The sequence below is a fragment of the Heptranchias perlo genome, chromosome 1 (assembly GCF_035084215.1).
Source record: "Heptranchias perlo isolate sHepPer1 chromosome 1, sHepPer1.hap1, whole genome shotgun sequence".
NCBI lineage: Eukaryota > Metazoa > Chordata > Chondrichthyes > Hexanchiformes > Hexanchidae > Heptranchias > Heptranchias perlo.
Window position 1 is genome coordinate 86,273,124 of NC_090325.1, and position 19,833 is coordinate 86,292,956.

Below are 19,833 nucleotides of genomic sequence, written 5' to 3' on the forward strand. Positions count from 1 at the left end.
CATGAATTGCAACAATTATATATTCCTTTCTGGTGCAAAAACACAAAAAGAAATGCGGCCCAACCATGGCTAATAAAATAAATTAAGGATAGTATTAGATCCAAAGAGGAGTCATATAAAGTTGCCAGAAAAAGTAACAAGCCTGAGGATTGGGAGTAGTTTAGAATTCAGCAAAAAAGGACCAAGAGATTGATTAAGAAGGGAAAAATAGAGTATGAAAGTAAACTTGCAAGGAACATAAAAGTGGACTGTAAAAGCTTAAACAAGTATGTAAATAGAAAAAGATTAGTGAAGACAAATGTTGGTCCCTTACAGTCAGAAAGGGGAGAATTTATAATGGGGAACAGGGAAATGGCAGAGCAATTCAACAAATACTTTGGTTCTGTCTTCACGGAAGAGGACACAAATAACTTCCCAGAAATACTAGCGAACCAAGGGGCTAGTGAGAAGGAGGAATTAAAGGAAATTAGTATGAGTAAAAAAAATAGTGCTGGAGAAATTAATGGGACTGAAAGCCGATAAATCCCCAGGACCTGATAATCTGCATTCCAGAATACTAGAAGAGGTAGCCATGGAAATAGTGGATGCATTAGTTGTCATCTTCCAAAATTCTATAGATTATGGAACAGTTCCTGCAGATTGGAGGGTGGGAACTATAACGCCACGATTTAAAAAAAGAGGGAGAGAGAAAACAGGGAACTACAGACCGGTTAGTCTAGCATCAGTAGTAGGGAAAATGCTAGAGTGTATTATAAAGGATGTGATAACAGGACACTTAGAAAATATCAATGGGATTAGACAAAGTCAACATGGATTTACGAAAGGGGAATCATGTTTGACAAACTTACTGGAGTTTTTTGAGGATGTAACTAGTAGAATAGATAAGGGAGAAACAGTGGATGTGGTTTATTTGGATTTTCAGAAGGCCTTTGATAAAGTCCCACAGAAGAGGTTAGTGTGCAAAATTAAAGCACATGGGATTGGGGGTAATATACTGGCATGGATTGAAAATTGGTTAACAGACGGGAAACAGAGAGTAGGAATAAATGGGTCTTTTTCGGGGCAGGCAAGTGGGGTACAGCAAGGATCAATGCTTGGGCCCCAGCTATTCACAATATATATCAATGATTTGGATGAGGGAACCAAATATAATATTTCCAAGTTTGCTGATGACACAAAACTAGGTGGCATCGTGAGTTGTGAGGAGGATGCAAAGAGGCTTCAAGGTGATTTAGACAAGTTGAGTGAGTGGGCAAATACATGGTAGATGCAGTGTAATGTGGATAAATGTGAAGTTATCAACTTCGGAAGGAAAAGCAGAAAGGCAGAGTATTATTTAAATGGAGATGGATTGGGGAATGTTGATGTACAAAGGGACCTGAGTGTTCTTGTACACCAGTCATTGAAAGCAAACATGCAAGTGCAGCAAGCAGTTAGGAAGGCAAATGGTATGTTGGTCTTCATTGCAAGAGGATTTGAGTATAAGAACAGGGATGTCTTACTGCAGTTATACAGGGCCTGGTGAGACCACACCTGGAGTATTGTGTGCAGTTTTGGTCTCCTTACCTAAGAAAGGATATACTTGCCATAGAGGGAGTGCAACGAAGGTTCACCAGACTGATTCCTGGGATGGCAGGACTGCCATATGAGAAGAGATTGGGTTGACTCAGCCTGTATTCACTCGAGTTTGGAAGAATGAGAGGGGATCTCATTGAAGCATATAAAATTCTGACAGGGCTAGACAGACTGGATGCAGGGAGGATGTTTCCCCTGGCTGGGTGTTCCAGAACGAGGGGGTCACAGTCTCAGGATACGGGGAAGGACATTTAGGACAGAGATGAGGAGAAATTTCTTCACTCAGAGGGTGGTGAACCTATGGAATTCTCTACCACAGAAGGCTGTGGAGGCCAAGTCACTGAATATATTTAGGAAGGAGCAAGGCAGATTTCTAGACACAAAAGGCATCAAGGGGTATAGGGAGAGTGTGGGAATATGGAATTGAGAGAGAGGATCCGCCATGATCATATTGAATGGCGGAGCAGGCTCGAAGGGCCATATGGCCTACTCCTGCTCCTATTTTCTATGTTTCTATGTCCCATAAATGCTCCAGTTTGAAGACTATGATAAGAAACAACACCAGTTAATCCTAGAACTTTCTCTTGGACAGCCTTTGTATAGATTATGCCTTTTTGTACAATTTTTATACCCACTTTTTTTCTCCCTTTCTGTAGCAACATAGACGTAATACTGCTAATATGCAGTGCAATTACCTAACCACTTAATACCCGCTTATCTACATAATATTTACATTTCTTTTCCTTGTTATTGACAGATAGCAGCCGATTTTAAGTCACTCTGCTGGGAGGGAATGGGGTGGTAGCTGGCTGAAAATCGTAGCGCTGCACTCACTGGCCTAGTCCCGCTCCATTCCCACCCACTACCATTTTCCTGGATGCCTCCCCATGGGCAGCCCAGGTGCCCACCTGCTTCAGGTGGGAGTCTCATTCCAAGGTGCCAATTGGGGTCCTAGGACATCATAGGATCTGGATGCAATTTTTAGAATGTGCACCATGCACAATCCTCCCATTGGTACCAAGCATTGAGTGGCCTAACTTAAAAGAACTGCTGCAAGCTACTCGGGAGAAGGTAAGTTTATTCTTTTTCTTTGATTTTGCGTTTATGCTCCTCTTGGCCCCACAGAAATTTTCCAGCCCACTGCTGGCCCGTCTGCATGCCTAACTGCCTCCCCACTGGATAAAATTTCTGGCTCCGTTCTGCATTGGAGCTGCCAGAATTCCTGCCCCCTCGACCGGTAAGCTGCCTGCGAGTGCTAGAACAGAGCTCGCAGCTCACTGATTTAATGTAAACGAGGCCTGGCCCTCAATATGACTCTGGCCTGATGCCGATTACAGTGGGTGGGTGATGTAATCACATCGCCTGCTGTCCACCTGAGGTTAAAACTGACCCCATACTCCAACTGCCTCTGATAGGATGTTGTAGAGCAACTATAGATTGGAGGAATCTGATTGACAAAGGTAGCCTGGAAGATGAGTTCATAGAGTGCTTTCGGGACAGTTTCTTAGAGCAGCACGTTGTAGAGCCAACCAGAGAGCAGGCTATTCTAGATCTGGTAATATGTAATGAAACAGGATTAATTAATGACCTCATTGTAAAGGAGCCTCTAGGTAGCAGTGATCACAATATGATTGAATTTCGCGTTTAGTTTGAGGGAGAGAAGACTAAGTCTGAGACTAGTGTTTTAAACTTAAATAAGGGCAATTACGAGGGCATGAAAACAGAGCTGGCTAAAGTGAACTGGGAACTTAGGTTAAGGGATATGTCAGTAGAGATGCAGTGGCAGACATTTAATGAGGTATTTCATAATACTCAGCAAAGATACATTCCAGTGAGAAAGAAAGACTAGGGGAAGGACGTACCATCCGTGGCTAACTAAGGAAGTTAAAGATAGTATCAAATTGAAAGAAAAAGCATACAATTCTGCGAAGATTAATGGCAGGTCAGAAGATTGATCAGAATATAAAAAACAGCAAAGAATGACTAAAAGAATAAGAAGGAGGGAGAAATTAGATACGAGAGAAAGCTAGCTAGAAATATAAAAACAGATAGTAAGAGTTTCTACAGGTATTTAAAAAGGAACTGAGTAAGTAAAGTGAACATTGGTCCTCTAGAGAGTGAGTCTGGGGAATTAATAATGGAGAATAAGGAAATGGCGGATGAATTGAACAGATATTTTGCATCCGTCTACAGTGTAGAGGCTACAAATAATATGTCAGAAATAATTGTTAATCAAGAGGTGAAAGGGAAGGAGGAACTTAAAACATTTACAATCATCAGGGAAAGGGTTTTGAAAAAATTATTAGAACTAAAAGCTGACAAGTCCTCAGGTCCTGAAGGACTTCATCCTAGGTTCTTAAAAGAAGTGGCTGCAGAGATAGTAAATGCATTGGTATTAATTTTCCAAAATTCCCTAGATTCTGGAAGGGTCCCATCAGATTGGAAAATAGCGAATGTAACTCCTCCATTCAAGAAAGGAGGGAGACAGAATGCAGGAAACTACAGGCCAGTTATCTTAACATCTGTCATAGGGAAAATGCCAGAATCTATTATTAAGGAGGTTATAGCAGGGCACTTAGAAAATCTCAATGCAATCAGGCAGAGTCAACACGACTTTGTGAAAGGAAAATCATGTTTGACTAATTTATTAGAGTTCTTTGAGGAAGTAACAAGCAACTTTGATAAAGGGGATCCGGTGGATGTGGTGTACTTGGATTTCCGGAAGGCTTTTGACAAGGTGCCACATCAAAGGCTACTACACAAAATAAGAGCTAATGGTGTAGGGGGCAACATATTAGCATGGATAAAGAATTGGTTAGCTAACAGGAAACAGAGAACAGGCATACATGGGTCATTTTCAGGTTGGCAAGATGTAACGAGTGGAGTGCCACAGGGATCAGTGCTTGGGCCTCAACTATTTACAATCTATATCAATGACTTGGATGAAGGGACCGAATGTATGGTTGCTAAATTTGCTGATGACACAAAGGTAGGTAGGAAAGTAAGTTGTGAAGAGGACATAAGGAGTCTGTAAAGGGATATAGATAGGTTAAGTGAGTGGGCAAAAATTTGGCAGATGGAGTATAATGTGGGAAAATTTGAACTTGTCCACTTTGGCAGGAGGAATAGAAAAGCAGTATATTATTTAAATGGAGAGAGATTGCAGAACTCTAAGGTACAGAGGGATCTGGGTGTCTTAGTACATGAATCACAAAAAGTTAGTATGCAGGTACAGCAAGTGTTTAGGAAGACAAATGGAATGTTGTCATTTATTGCAAGGGGAATGGAATATAAAAGTAGAGATGTTTTGCTACAGTTGTGCAGGGCATTGGTGAGACCACATCTAGAATACTGTGTGAAGTTTTGGTCTCCTTATTTAAGAAAGGACATAATTGCTTTGGAAGCGGTTCAGAGAGGGTTCACTCAACTGATTCCTGCGATGAGGGGCTATCTTATGAGGAAAGGTTGGACAAGTTGGGCCTGTATACACTGGAGTTTAGAAGAATGAGAGGTGATCTTATTGAAACATATAAGATCCTGAGGGGACTAGAAGAGGTAGATGTTGAGGGGATGTTTCCCCATGTAGGAGAGACTAGAATAAGGGGTCTCCCATTCAAGATAGAGATGAGGAGAAATTTTTTCTCTCAGAGGGTCGTGAGTCTGTGCAACTCCCTTCCCCAGAAAGCGGTGGAGGGAGAGTCATTGAATATTTTTAAGGCTGAGTTAAGTAGATTCCTGATTAACAAGGGAGTCAAAGGTTATAGAAGGTAGTCGGGAAAGTAGGGTTGAGGTCACAATCAGATCAGCCATGATCTTATCAAATGGCAGAGCAAACTTGAGGGGCCGAATGACCTACTCCTGCTCTTAATTCGTATGTTCGTATGTAATGTAGAGAAAACACTTTTTTGTTCTAACGTTGTATCTTTGCGAAACATTTGAATTTGAAATGTGCAACTTGGTATTGCAAACCTGGCCCCTATATCAAAAGAATTATTGAAGAAATACATTAAAAGAGGGGTTGGGTGGCATAGTAAGTTAGCATACTGCCCTTTCACCTCTGGGACTTGATGAGATGACAGCTTCATCTGTCTGCTAGATGTAGGGGCCTTATGTGAAATGAGTTTGGGCAATGCAAACGTGGCATTAAATTGACAATCTTGTTTAGAGAGGCCTGGTAGGGGAAATGAAAATGTCACAATGGTGCAGGAGGGTTCACCTGAGGACTCCGAAGAGCAGATGACACAAAACTTGGAAGTGTAGTGAGGATAGTGGATAGACTTCAAAAGGATATAGACAGGCTGGTGGAATGGGCGGACACGTGTCAGATGAAATTTAACGCAGAAAAATGCGAAGTGATACATTTCGGTAGGAAGAACAAGAAGAGGCAATATAAACTAGAGTGCACAATGCTAAAAGAGGTACAGGAACAGAGAGATATATGTGGGGGTATATGTGCACAAATCGTTGAAAGTGGCAGGGCAGGTTGAAGAAGCGGTCAAAAAAGCATACGGTATCCTGGGCTTTATAAATAGAGGCATAGGGCTCGATTTTAGGGTCGGGTTACCTGCGGGTTTCCAGCGGGGGGGCCCCGAAAATCCCGATCTCCGATCACGTGACCGGATTCGGACGAAATCCCGGCCACTTCCGGGTACCGCGCTGACGTGCGGGGCTGCGCGCGCAAGCCCCGCTGGTGGGAATCCCGCAGGCAATTAAAGCCAGCGGGGTTCCACTTGAGATCACTTAACTTGCTCGTTGTGGTCAGTTAATGAGCTGAAGCAGCTGTCAAAAGAGGAAGTGTGGGATTTTACGGTCAAAGCAGTCAGTTTCCCACACTGGGGGAAACAGGACCCTTCAAACCAGGCGTGTTGCAGCCAGCAGCCTGTGCCAGGTGCCAAGGTGCGCTCCACGGGGGAGCGCCCTCACCCACGCAGGAGGCCACCGCGTCACATAGGGCAACCCCTGCCCTCCACCAACCCCCGCCAAGCCAGAGGACAGACCGACACGAAACCGCAGCCCCAGTCCGAGGACCCACCCACCTACCCTGCACAACCCCTCACACCAACACCTGCCAGATGGGTGGTGCGTTGACATCGTCGGAGGACGAACAGGATGACCAGCCCCAGCAGCCTCGCAGTCCACGCCGTCCGCCTCGGAGAGGTGGGGCCCCCCAACACGGTGCTGCGGCACACCCACCTGCACAGCAGGAGGGAGGGCAACCGCAGAGAGAGATGCGTCGCAGGAGGCACTACCCTCCGCACAGGGTGTACAGAGCGAGGCTCAGCTTCATGGACCTCTCCGAGGAGCAGTGCATACGGAGGCTCAGAGTCAATCGCCAGGTAGTCGCCGACATCTGCAGCCTCCTTAACGACGAGCTGCTCCCTGATGGACCAAGCAGCATCTTCTTACCTGTCGCCGTCAAAGTCACCACTGCCCTCAACTTCTTCGCATCCGGTTCCTTCCAGGGTGCCACCGGGGACATCACCGGGGTCTGTCAGTCCTCTGCACACAAGTGCATAAGGCAGGTCACCGATGGGTTGTTCCGCAGGGCCTCCCACTACATCAACTTCGCCATGGACGAGCGCAGCCAGATGGAGAGGGCGGTTGGATTCCATGCCATGGCCGGCTTCCCACGGGTGCAGGGTGTAATCGACTGCACCCACATCGCAATACGGGCACCTCCGCATGAGCCAGGGCTGTTCATCAACAGGAAGGGGTATCACTCCATGAACGCCCAGCTCATCTGTGACCACCGCCAGAGATTCCTACACGTGTGCGCCAGATACCCCGGCAGCTGCCACGATGCCTTCGTCCTCAGGGAGTCCGCCGTCCCGCCCATCCTGCAGGCACCCAACGCCGGCAACGGCTGGCTCCTCGGCGACAAGGGGTATCCCCTCCACACGTGGCTCATGACACCTCTGAGGAACCCCATCACCGAGCCGGAGCGTCGGTACAATGACAGCCACACTGCTACCAGGTCTACAATTGAGCAGACCATAGGGCTTCTCAAGATGCGCTTCAGGTGCCTTGATCGTTCTGGGGGAGCGCTCCAATACACACCATTCAGAGTGGGACGAATCATAGTTGTCTGCTGTGCCCTGCACAACATGGCCCAACAGAGAGGGGTGCCGCTGGAGGAGGCCCCATCCACACCCGCCACCCACATTGAGGAAGGCGAGGGCGAGGAGGAGGAGGAGGAGGCGGAGGCGGAGGAGGCGGAGGAGGAGGACGCGCCCGAGGATGTTGGACGACCCATGCGCCGAGCCGCGACTCACCGGGATGGTCGCCGGGCCAGGGACGCACTCATACGTCAACGGTTCTCCTAGAGTCAGACACTGCGAGGCGCTCGCATCTCCTCACCTGCACATGCGAGCGGCCATACCAGCCCCCTCCACTGAAGAGTGCTGCCAGTAATCCTGCACCCACAGCAGTGTGCCCAATGGGTGGCAGCAGGTGTTTGCCGTCATGATGGCCTCCACGGAACGCAACTACTGCACAAGCCGCGGAAGAATGGACGAGAGGTGGCAGGAGTGGTGAGAATAGACTATTTAATATGTGGAATGTGACATCATTTAAGAAACAAAGTACAAAATAATAAACACCCTGGTGTATTCCCTTTGTGATTATAAGGCCTTTGGAATTCTTCTCCGGGAACCCCTACGTGGTGCTACCCCTGTGGCTCCAGCAGAGGTAGTGGCAGGTTGCTCGTCTTCTTGCCTTGACCGGGTAGATGCTTTTGGCGGACGGCCCCTGGGTTTCGGTGCCCGTGAGGGCACCTCCACAGACTGCTCCTCCTGCACCGGGGCAGGGGCAGACTCGGCCACCTGGAGAGGAGGCACCATTGCGGGTGGTGGTTGAGAGGTGGGCGACGGGTGGGACGTGGGGACGCCTTGAGAGGCGTCCCCGCTTCCATGTCCCCGGTCACCATCATCCCTCTCTTGGCCTCGGCCCACATCACCCCTTCCACCCTGCTGGACGGCAGTTTGGATGGCATGTGTGAGGCCTTGCAAGGCCACCCCTAGTGTATCCGTCAGCCTGTTGGTGGCGTCGGAATGTTGCTCACCCTGAATCCGTACCGACGTTGTGAGGGCCTGCAAGGACTCGAAGTGGAGCTGTGCGTGACGCTCGAGGGAGGCCAGCCTGTCCTCCACCGCAGACAGTCCCGCACCTACCCGCGACACTGTGTCGCCGGTACCCTCCTGTGCCTGCGCCACCAATGCCCACATGCAGGAGGTGGACTCCTCCATCGCCTGCGCTATTGTGGACAATGCGCGCGGCACCTCTGCCAGCACCTCAGCAATTAGCTGGTGGCCCTCAACGACTCCCCTTTTCTCTGGTGGCCCCCTGGGTTCAGCATCTGGGTCCGGCTGAGCAGAGCCTGGAGATGAGTGCTCCCTCCGTCGCGGACCCTCCGCGGCTGCCCCTGCCACCAGGGTCTGCTCATGCTCACTCGTGCGCAGTGACTCACCAAGTGCTACCCCAACTAGTTGGCGAGGGGGACCCACCGAGGTGCGTGTCTCTGCGCTGGTGGATGGTTGGCTCTGATGTGACGATGCACCCTCAGAGACCGCCATGTCCTCTGAGGAATCGCCCTCCATGCTCGCTTGATCCAAAGACGCACCTGCAAGAGAACAGAGGGCACTTTGAGGCATGTGGACCAACTTGACAGTGCGCCTGATGGCAGGTGATGATACGGTCACTCGCGATCATGGGTGTTGAGTGTCAGCTTTCCCTTACCGGCCGTTTCGGCAGCGACACACTCGCCATCGGCCACCGACAGGCAATGTCGCGTGCGGGCGAGGTCGAGCGCCTCCACCTCTGCGTCGGTGAGCTCCACCACTTGCGGCGGCCCACCTCCGGTGCGTGCCCTTTCGCGGTTGTTCTTGCTCCTCTTCTCCTGTGAAGGCAAAACACAGATGTGTGAGTGGGTGCGTCTTGCATCGTGAGACGCATCGAGCATCGGTGTGGTTGGGTTGAGCGTGGCGCGGAACGGATGGGAGGAAGTGTGGGCCACGTGCCCATCCCATTGCATGGGGATTGGGGTGTGTGGTAGTGTTCGGGTGGGGTCAGGGACGGTGGGTACTTGCGTGCACGGCGAGGATGGTGAATGAGTGGCTGTGATGATTGCTGATGGAGCGCAGTGGTGGCTGTGCAGGAGGGGGTTGTGATCTGCTTGGCGTGATGGTGGGGACGGGATGTGGGAGGGTGCGTTGGTGTACTCACCTTGCCAGACCTAGTCAGGTCATTGAAGCGCTTGCGGCACTGCTCCCAAGTCCTTGGGGTGTTGCCCCTGCTGCTCACCTCCGCCGCCACCTCTGCCCATGCCTTCCTGGTTGCGGCGGCAGGGAACTTGCGCCCATCCTCAGGGAAGAGTGTTTCCCTCCTCCTCCTCCTCACGCCCTCCAGCATCAGCTGCAGTGCCAGATCTGAAAAACGGGGCGCTGACACCAGTTCTGGAACCCGCAGGCCTGCTAAATTCGAGCCCATAGAGTACAAAAGTAAGGAAGTCATGATGAACCTTTATAAACACTGGTTCGACCACAACTGGAGTATTGTGTCCAGTTCTGGGCACCGCACTTTAGGAAAGATGTGAAGGCCTTAGAAAGGGTGCAGAAAAGATTTACTAGAATGATTCCAGGGATGAGCCATTCTCCCAGACCTCTTGCTTGCAGCAGGAGGGGCTTTGGGAGACTGCCCCTTTAACTGGAGCTCCTACATCGCGTCGACGGTACTGCGCATGCGCAGCCGGCCGGCTCGCAGCTGGGGAGCGCAGAACCCGGAAGCAGGCCTTAATGGGTCCAATTATCCCGCGATCGCGTGGGGGACGCACACAATTACCCGTCCGCGTTTTCGACGCTCCCGGAGGACCACCCGCTGGGAACCCGCAGGCCTGCTAAATTCGAGCCCATAGAGTACAAAAGTAAGGAAGTCATGATGAACCTTTATAAACACTGGTTCGACCACAACTGGAGTATTGTGTCCAGTTCTGGGCACCGCACTTTAGGAAAGATGTGAAGGCCTTAGAAAGGGTGCAGAAAAGATTTACTAGAATGATTCCAGGGATGAGGAACTTTAGTTACGTGGATAGACTGGAGAAGCTGGGGTTGTTCTCTTTGGAACAGAGAAGGTTGAAAGGAGATTTGATAGAAGTATTTAAAATCATAAAGGGCCTAGACGGAGTAGATAGAGAGAAACTGTTTTCATTGGCGGAAGGGACAAGAACCAAAGGACATAGATTTAAGGTGATTGGCAGAAGAACCAAAGGTGACATGAGGAAAATCTTTTTTACACAGCGAGTGGTTAGGATCTAGAATGCTCTGTGAGAGAAGGTGGTGGAGGCAGATTCAATTCTGGCCTTCAAAAGGGAATTGGATAAGTACATGAAAGGAGAAAATTTGCAGGGCTACGGGGATAGGGCAGGGGAGTGGAACTAGCTGGATTGCTCTTGCACAGAGCCGGCACAGACTCGATGGATCAAACGGCCTCCTTCCATGCTGTAACCTTTCTATGATTCTATAAGGCAGAGTAGGAGGAGCGTTATTCTGTATCTGGGCTATCTATATCTAACCTGGGAGTATTTGTTGGTGACGTTAGTTTCCCCAGAATGGAAATGCTACACCATCCTGCAGCATTTTAGGCATAAAAGGGGCGTTGTGTTAATAGAGAAAAGAATATTTAAAACAAACGTTGAATGTTTATCCTCTTCAAGGCAAAGGATGAAGGGATATTAGTATTATTAATATAACAACTTCCCATTTGGGGCACTATGAATATTGAGCCCTCTCAAGTCAGGTACAACTTTGCCAGATGCAAAGTAAAACTTTCTCTGTTCTGCCCTAACAAATGTGCCTTAGCCCAACCTTTGAAAAGCACTGATGGTCAATTAGTGCCAAACTAGAGCCTGTCTTATGCTGTGGGCCCACGCTTAGTAAGGAAAGTGGTTTGATACTGCTTAAACTTATTTCATGCAGGAGCCTTATCGTCAGCAAAGGGAAGAAACTTACAGCCCACTTGTTTGGGCTGGATTCCAGAGATAAGACAGTGTGATTACCCACTACGTACTTTGAAAAAGATTAATTTTAACAATCATCATCTGTGAAATTGTTCAGATGCATTCTGCAGTCAAACATTTACCTATGTGGTTTTTAAAAAAATACTGCCAAGCTGAAGGCTTGAATAAAAATCAAAGGATTCCTTTACACGTGCTCATTTGTTTTGTAAAATAGAACTGCACAAAAATAAAGAACCATTGGAACGTGCCGAACTTTTTAATTTTATAGTACTGGATTAGTTTGTCTAAATTGACAGAAGAACAATTGGACCATTAGTAGGCCATTCAGCTCTTTGAGCCAGTTCCACCATTCAATCAGATCATGGCTGTTCTGTACCTCAACTCCATTTACCAGCCATTGATCCATATCCCTTGAAACGCCTACCTAACAAAAACAAAGAAATGAAATTGCATGTCACTTTTAGCAAGTACCTCTACTCAGAATTTGATTTTGTGTGACCAGGATCACACTGACATGTCAAGTTATCTCAGAGAAATCCCTGCTGCGCTCTGAGTGTACGTGAAAAATCCAATTTCCGTTCAAACTTTTGGAGAGAATGTCGGGGTCAGATGAAGTGCTGGGTTGTAAAATAGAATTGCTATTCTATCTTTGAGCGATATAGTGAAGATTATAAATGAGTCCCTTTTCTTAATTCACAGGTTCAGTCAATTTGTAATTGTTTGCTGTAGACTTGGGAAGACCTTAAGGTGTAAAAGCTCATTATAAAATTTTGCGTCAGACATAGACACTAGCTCACTGATTCTAATTGAGGCTTTCCTTTGCTGCTGCTCTTTATTAAGCAATATCTTTGGAAATTGAGGCAAAATTCAACTCTGTGATAGTGGGGATGTTGCATCCAATCCCATCCCCATACAGGGAATATTGTGATATTAATAACATAGAAAGAAAGGGCGAGAAAATGTGCAAGCAGCATACAGTGAATGGGAGAAATACAAAAGAGTCAGACAGAAGAAGATACACAAACAATCAGAGAAAATGATACAAAGATAACAATGATGATAACAGGAGAAAGCGTATGAATGGCAAGCAAACAAACAGAGAGATTAGAATGGAAGACAAACAAAGACAACAAATAATTATGAAGTGTGAGAGAAGAGATAGAACAGAGATACACTTCTTTATATTGTCTGAGCACCCAGCAGAGATCACCTGGTGTTTAACTAAACAGGCAACATCACAAATGTACCTTTGCTGCTTTGTCTGACCTGCAGAAAATGCTACAGCGCAATTAGTTGATATTGTATTTCTAGACTGACTGTTATCTGACAGTATTCATAAGGTCCTGAAGTTAGCCCATTTATTTTAAGCAGCCTAATGCCTCTCTTAAAGGAGGGAGGAATCTCAGACCAACATATTAAACATTCATATGCTAATATCTTATGGAGTAATTTTGGAGTGAGAGTACTTGTTTTATTAGCACTGAATGGTTTCCAACTATATCATTTTAATTCTGTGCTTTCACTAAATGAAAACTTAAAATGGACTGGAATAAAGTTAATGCATATGGTCAAAATATAAGAGAACGCTTTTTAGAATGCATCCAGGATCTCTTCCTAGATGAGTGTGTTTCTAGTCCAACAAGCATTTATATAGTGCCTTTCATGACCACTGGACATCCCAAAGTGCTTTACAGCCAATGAAGTACTTTTGAAGTATAGTCACTGTTGTAGTGTAGGAAATGCAGCAGCCAATTTGCGCACAGCAAGGTCCCACCAAACAGCAATGTGATAATGATCTGTTTTTAGGAAAGGAATATTGCTTGATCTTGTTCTGGGAAATTAAGTGGGGAAATAGCTGATGTGAGAGCATTTACAAATAATGGTGGATTTGAGGACTTAGGTGTACTAGAGGAGGAGATGGAGCAATTGTAGAGATAATTGTAGAAAAAAGAATTGGTTCTGAAAAAATGAACAAAATTCAAGTTGGATAAGTTACCAGGCCCTGATGACTTGCACCATAGGTTGTTGAAAGAAATCAGAGAAGAACTAACAGGAGCTCTGGCCACAATATTTCAATCCTTCTTAAATTTGAAAATTGTGCCTTTAGACTGGAGAGTCAGCAATGTAACAAGGGACTAGAAGGATAGAAGAATAAATCGGATAACTAAGGACATGTTAGTCTAATGGCAATTAGGAACATAAGAACAGGAGTAGATTAATCAGGCCCTTGTGCTAGTTTCACCATCCTGTTAGATCCTGGCTGATTTGTACCTCAACTCCATTTACTCGTCTTTGCTCCTTATCCTTTGATATCCCTACCTAACAAAAATCTATTGATTTCAGTCATGAAAATTTGAAGATTATGTCCCTTGTTCTCGATTCCTACACCAGCGAAAATAGTTTCTCTGTATCTACCCTATTGAATCAATTTATCATTTAAAAGACGTTGATTAGATCACCCCTCAGCCTTCTAAACTCAAGGGAATACAAACCAAGTTTATACAACCAGTCCTCATAATTTAACCCTTGGTATCATTCTGGTGAATCTGTATTTAAACCCTCCAAGGCCAATATATCTTTCCTGAGGTACAGTGTCCAAACATGACTTGTAAAACCCAAAATGCTATTGGCCGTTTATGGCTTTATTTACCTGCACGACAAACTGAACGCAATACACCAGATGGGATCCGACCAAGGCTCCGTACAACTGAAGCATAACTTTGTCACTTTTGCATTTCAACCCCCTTGAGATAAAGGCAAACATTCCATTAGCTTTTTTGATTACATTTTGTACCTGTGCACCAGCTTTTAGTGATTTGTGTTCATGGACACCTAAATCCCTTTGTTCCTCCACAGCTCCTAGTCTCTCACCATTAAGAAAATATTCCAATTTATCTTTCTCTGATCCAAAGTGGATGACCTCACACTAACCCACATCGAACAGTTGCGGGGGCAAACATTTAGAATCCATATTTCAAAATAGAATTAGTGAGCATTAAAAAATACATAGGTTAATCAAGAGCAGCCAGCACAGAATTGTTAAAGGCAAGTCATGTTTGATAAATTTAATAAGAGTTTTTTTGAAGAAGGACTGATTGTATTGATAAAGATAAACAGTGGATGTAGTTTATGTGGATTTTCAAAAGGCATTTGATAAGGTGTCTCACATAAGAGGCTTGTTAGAAAAGTTCAGGCATACGGTATAAGAGGAAATGTAGCAGCATGGATAGAAAGCTGGTCCACAGACAGGAAACAAAGTGTTAGGATATATGGAGCATTGCACGGATTGGAGATTGGTTGGAATGGTGTACTTGAGCGGTCAGTTTTGTTTTCGGTATATATATATGGATGATTGGACTTGGGTTTAGGGAACACACAGTCTAGAAATTTACTGACAACACAAAAGTAGACGGTCTGGCAAACAGTGAAAAGGATTGTAAAAGGCTTCAAAAAGGACATAAACAAATTAGCGGAATGGGTAGACATTTTGAAGATGCAGTTTTAATGTGAATAAGTGTGAGGTAATATATTTTGGAAGAAAAAGCAGTGAAGGGGAGGAAAAATAAGGAATGGGAGTATGCACTCCCCTGCAAGATGCGGGTAAAGCAAGACACCTAGGAGTTTAAATACATAATTCATTGAAAGTGCGAGTGCAGGTAAATAAAGCCATAAAAGGCCATTAGCATTTTGAGTTTTACAAATAGTGGCATAGAGCACAAACATTGGTTAGAATACTGTGTGCAGTTTTGGGTGTCTTATTATGGAAAGCAAATTAAAGCCACAGTGCAGTGTACACTGTAAAGTACAGTGCAGGTTCACCAGGATGATGCCATGGATGTGAAACCTTGGTTCTGAGGAAAGACTCAAGATATTAGAATCCTGGAGCAGAGAAGGCAGAGAGGAGATTTAGTAGAGGTTTCTAAAATTATGAAGGGTTTTGATAGAATGAGTAGGGAAAGGTTATTTTCTCTGGTTGCGGGAGTCAGTGACAAGGGATCATCAATTTAAAGCTGTCACTAAGAGATTGAGGAGAGGTTAGGAGAAATTTCTTTATGCAGTGAGTTGTTGGAGCATGGAATGCCTTACCACAGGGAATGGTTAAGGCAGATACCATTGCACCTTGTAAGAGAAAATTGGAGAAGTATCTAATATCTAAGAAGATGCAGGGCTATTGGGTGAGAGCGGAGCAGTGGGATTAGCTTCAGATTGGTCTAGTAGAGAGCCGGCACAAAGATGATGGGCTGAATGGCCTCCTTTTGTGCTGTCAACTTCTATGGTTCTAAAACTGAGAGAAGTAAATACGATAAAGATGGCTGAAGTAGATGGACACAATAAAGGAATTCTCAGTATCATTTAACAACAACAACAATTTGCATTGGGGATTGGGCGGGAAAGTGGAGTTGAACTGGAAGATCAGCCATGACCTTATTGAATGCAGAGCAGGCTCGAGGGATTGTATGGCCTACTCCTGCTTCTATTTCTTATGTTCTGATGTATATAGCGCCTTTAATGAAGTAAAACATCCCAAGGCACTTCACAGGAGCGTTATCAAACAAAATTTGACACCGAGCCACATAAGGAGATATTAGGACAGGTGACTTGGTCAAAGAAGTAGGTTTTAAGGAGCATCTTAAAGGAGGAGACAGAGGTAAAGAGGCGGAGAGGTTTAGGGAGGGATTTCCAGAGCATAGGGCCTAGGCAGCTGAAGGCATGGCTGCCATTGGTGGAGCGATTAAAATCGGGGATGTGCAAGAGGCCAGAATTGGAGGAGCGCAGCGACCTCACAGAGTGTAGGGCTGGAGGAAGTTACTGAGATAGGGAGGGGCGAGGCCCTGGAGGGATTCGAAAACAAGTATGTGAATTTTAAAATCGAGGTGCTGCCGGACCTTGATCCAATGTAGGTCAGCAAGCACAGGGGTTATGAGTGAGTGGGACTTAGTGCGAGTTAGGATATGGGCAGCAGAGTTTTGGATTAGCTCAAATTTATGGGAGGACATTGGAATAGTCAAGTCTAGAGGTAACAAATGCATGGATGAGGGTTTCGGCAGCAGATGAGCTGAGGGTAGGGGTGGAGATAGGTAATGTTACGGAGGTGGAAGCAGGCGGTCTTGGTGATGGAGCGGATGTGGGGTTGGAAGCTCATCACAGGGTTAAGTAGGATGCCAAGGTTGCAAACGGTCTGGTCCAGCCTCAGACAGTGGCCGGGGAGAGGGATGGCTATGGGACAGAGTTTGTGGCGGGGACCAAAGACAATGGCTTCGGTCTTCCCAATTTCAGTTGGAGGAAATTTCTGCTCATCCAATACTGGATGTCGGACAAGCAGCGTGACAAATCAGAGGCAGTGGAGGGGTCGAGTGAAGTGGTGGTGAGGTAGAGCTGGGTGTCGTCGGCGTTCATGTGAAACCTGAGTAAGTAGTTCTCGTAGTCTCTGTGCTGATCAAAAGGCTGACTAAAATAATAGCGCCCTGCTTTTATTTAGTGATTTAGCTATATTTATATGAGGCTGGATAGGTTAATGTCTGTGTCAAAACAGCAAACAGAGGAATGTCCTACAAACTCACTAAGCATTTGTCCGCTTTGTCAATAACAGTAATTTGTAACCTATAGTGCCTTATGTTAAAACATATCAAAACATTTCACACAATAGGGGTAATTTTCACCTTTGCCGCCTGGGTGATAACCTGGTGATACAGATCGCTTGCCTTTGTAGAACCCACACAATTTTTGTTCCACTGAAATCAATGGAACGAAAATCGGGCAGGTTCTATAAAGGGCAGGTAATCTGCTCTACTCAGTTATTGCCCCGGTGTGAAGTTGAAAATTATCCTCAATGAATTTTCTCAGAATGGGGTACTAACCTTTTATTTTCTTTTTGTTTTTCACCAGGTGTAATAGGTGATGGTTTTTTTGATCAAAGCAGGAATGATGTACTTTCAACCAGTGGGACTGGACATGTATCTGACAATCCTTATACAGACATCATTGGAAACAGTTCAGGAATGCCACAACAAATAGACTTGGGGACACTTTCTCCTTTTGTATTAACAAATGTCTCAATTTCTGGCGGCATAAATGGTGAAGACAAGTTGACTGACTTGAATAAAGAACAGTTGAGCACCAAGAGTATACAGGAGGACAGTTTGTTGCCTTTTACACACAGCACATCAGCCAGTTTTGATGATAGCAGTGTGGGCTCATTTCTGCATGTGGAGGACACAAGCTCATTTGCTCAGAAGACAGGTGGAACGTTTGATTCTCCTGAACCACCCATAAATGTCTCACCTTTCAAGACTTCTTTTCCCTGCCTCAACTCCAGTAGCTTGGCTGCAGATAATGACACAACACATGGACCTGTAGATTTTGACACCGGCTTTGGTAAGAGTTTATTTAGCTTACACTCATTGCATCCAGGGCTTAATAATCTTTGGTATACTATATATTAATGAAACTATTAGAATAGGTTCTGTTTGTTGAGATCAATATTCTGTAATATGTCGGCATGCATGAGGAATGGCTGGCAGTGAACTAAGGCCATGGTCGTTCCATAACCTGGCATCTCTCAGCAACTCTTCATCTAATTTGCTAATTTTAAAGTTAGGGACATAAGAAAGTAGAGGACAAGAAAAGTTCATTCCCTTCACATACCGTACACAATCTGCTGTATCAAAAGCTTCACCTAGCCCATTTGAGAAGAAAGGTGCAAACTTTCTCCCAAAAATGGAAATCAAGTGAAACTGGAAAATCTATCCAATTCGACATCCTACAGTATTCATCCCTGAGTAATCAGCTTCCATAATTTGGAATTCCACACTATCAGGGCAGCTCAGTCGTCATGTAGGATAGAGTATTTGATCATCACTGTCTGTGTTTTTATATCGTTATAACCTTCAGCTATATTCTTAATCAAATATTTACACAACTCTTTTTTGAAGGATTTAATCAACACAACTTTAATCACTTTTGCTGGGAGCCTGTTTTGCATGTCCACATTCTGTGGGAAAGCATGCTTTCTGATTTCTAGGCATCTTCAAGTTTACTCATTTCTACTCACATCCTCTAGTTCTTTGCTCACATTCCAAGTTAAACAGCTGACATCTACACTATCATCTCAACATTTTAAATGTCCAGATCATATCTGCTCTCGATCATCTTTTTTCCAAACCAGAGATTACAATTTTCATGGGGATTCTTTGTGGACTATTAATTTGTAAAGACATTGGGATAGATTTTCCTCTATGGGGCCTGTATTGGGTGCCAAACAGGCACAGTGCGTTTGAGGTGTGCTGTGCCTGTCAGAGGAAGGGATCACAAATCTTCCTGTTCCAGGCTATTTGTACAGCCTGGGTGCATTCCCAGATCACACCTGCCCCCTGACTGGACCTTGTACTGCAAGGCAGGGCAGTCAACAGAAGAACAGCTGCTGATTGCTAGCGTTAGGACCTTCGGACTGCTGCTGTGGGCCCTAAGACGTGGAGATCATTTTTTGTGGGGTGAGGAAAGCTTCATAAATTTCCCCTCTGGCCTTTTCTTCCATCTTCAACTGCCTCTGGGACCCACACTATGGAGGGGATCCCAGTCCAAGGCCTTTCACCAGGTTTCTTCTTGGAGCCTTTGCTGAGATGTCCAATGATGATGGATGAGAAAAGTGAGACAGGAGGGTGGGAACACCTCCTCCCACCTCATTAAAGCGCTAATACTGGGCCTGTATTTACTCCAGGTGCAGGCCCTATATCCCCCATCGGGGTCACTCAAAGAAACCCTGGCACAGTACAGTGGGGACGGAGATCTGACGTTACAGGTTTCCATCCCTTTTTCCTCTTTACTGCATCTAGGGAACATAGATTATCCATACACAGCAAGAAGGAAAATCCACCCTAATTTCTAATGCCTAGATTAGAAAACATATAATCTAGAATCCTTGAGAAATTGAGAAAAAGGTGAAACTCTTTTAATATCTTTAGGGGCTCTGTAAATAGAGCAGCTGTACCTGAGGACTGGAATCTAGCCAATTTTGTCTTGATATTCAAAAAGGCAATGAGGAATGAACCTGAATTATAGACTCATCAGCCTAATGTTGGTAGTAGGGGTGGAGAAAGTTGAAGAGCATTTTCAGGATGCTATCTATGTTCCTGTAAAGAATATAATGGCCAGAAGGAATAGTCATCATTCATCTGGATTTGGAAAAAGGAAGTTAGGCCTCAATGGTTATTTAAGGAAATAACTAAATTCATTAACAACAGTAATTTATT

The 19,833-nt window shown here is 45.4% G+C and overlaps 1 protein-coding gene across 1 annotated transcript in view; it reads left to right on the forward strand.

Annotated features, from left to right (window-relative positions):
• Positions 1 to 351: 351 nt before the first annotated feature.
• corin (corin, serine peptidase) overlaps positions 352 to 19,833 on the forward strand; it is a 184,216-nt gene continuing 164,734 nt past the window's right edge. The window contains exons 1-2 of the mRNA XM_068007804.1: positions 352 to 475; positions 17,471 to 17,959. Coding sequence (XP_067863905.1) covers positions 352 to 475; positions 17,471 to 17,959 — 613 coding nt within the window. The remainder of the gene's footprint in view (positions 476 to 17,470; positions 17,960 to 19,833) is intronic.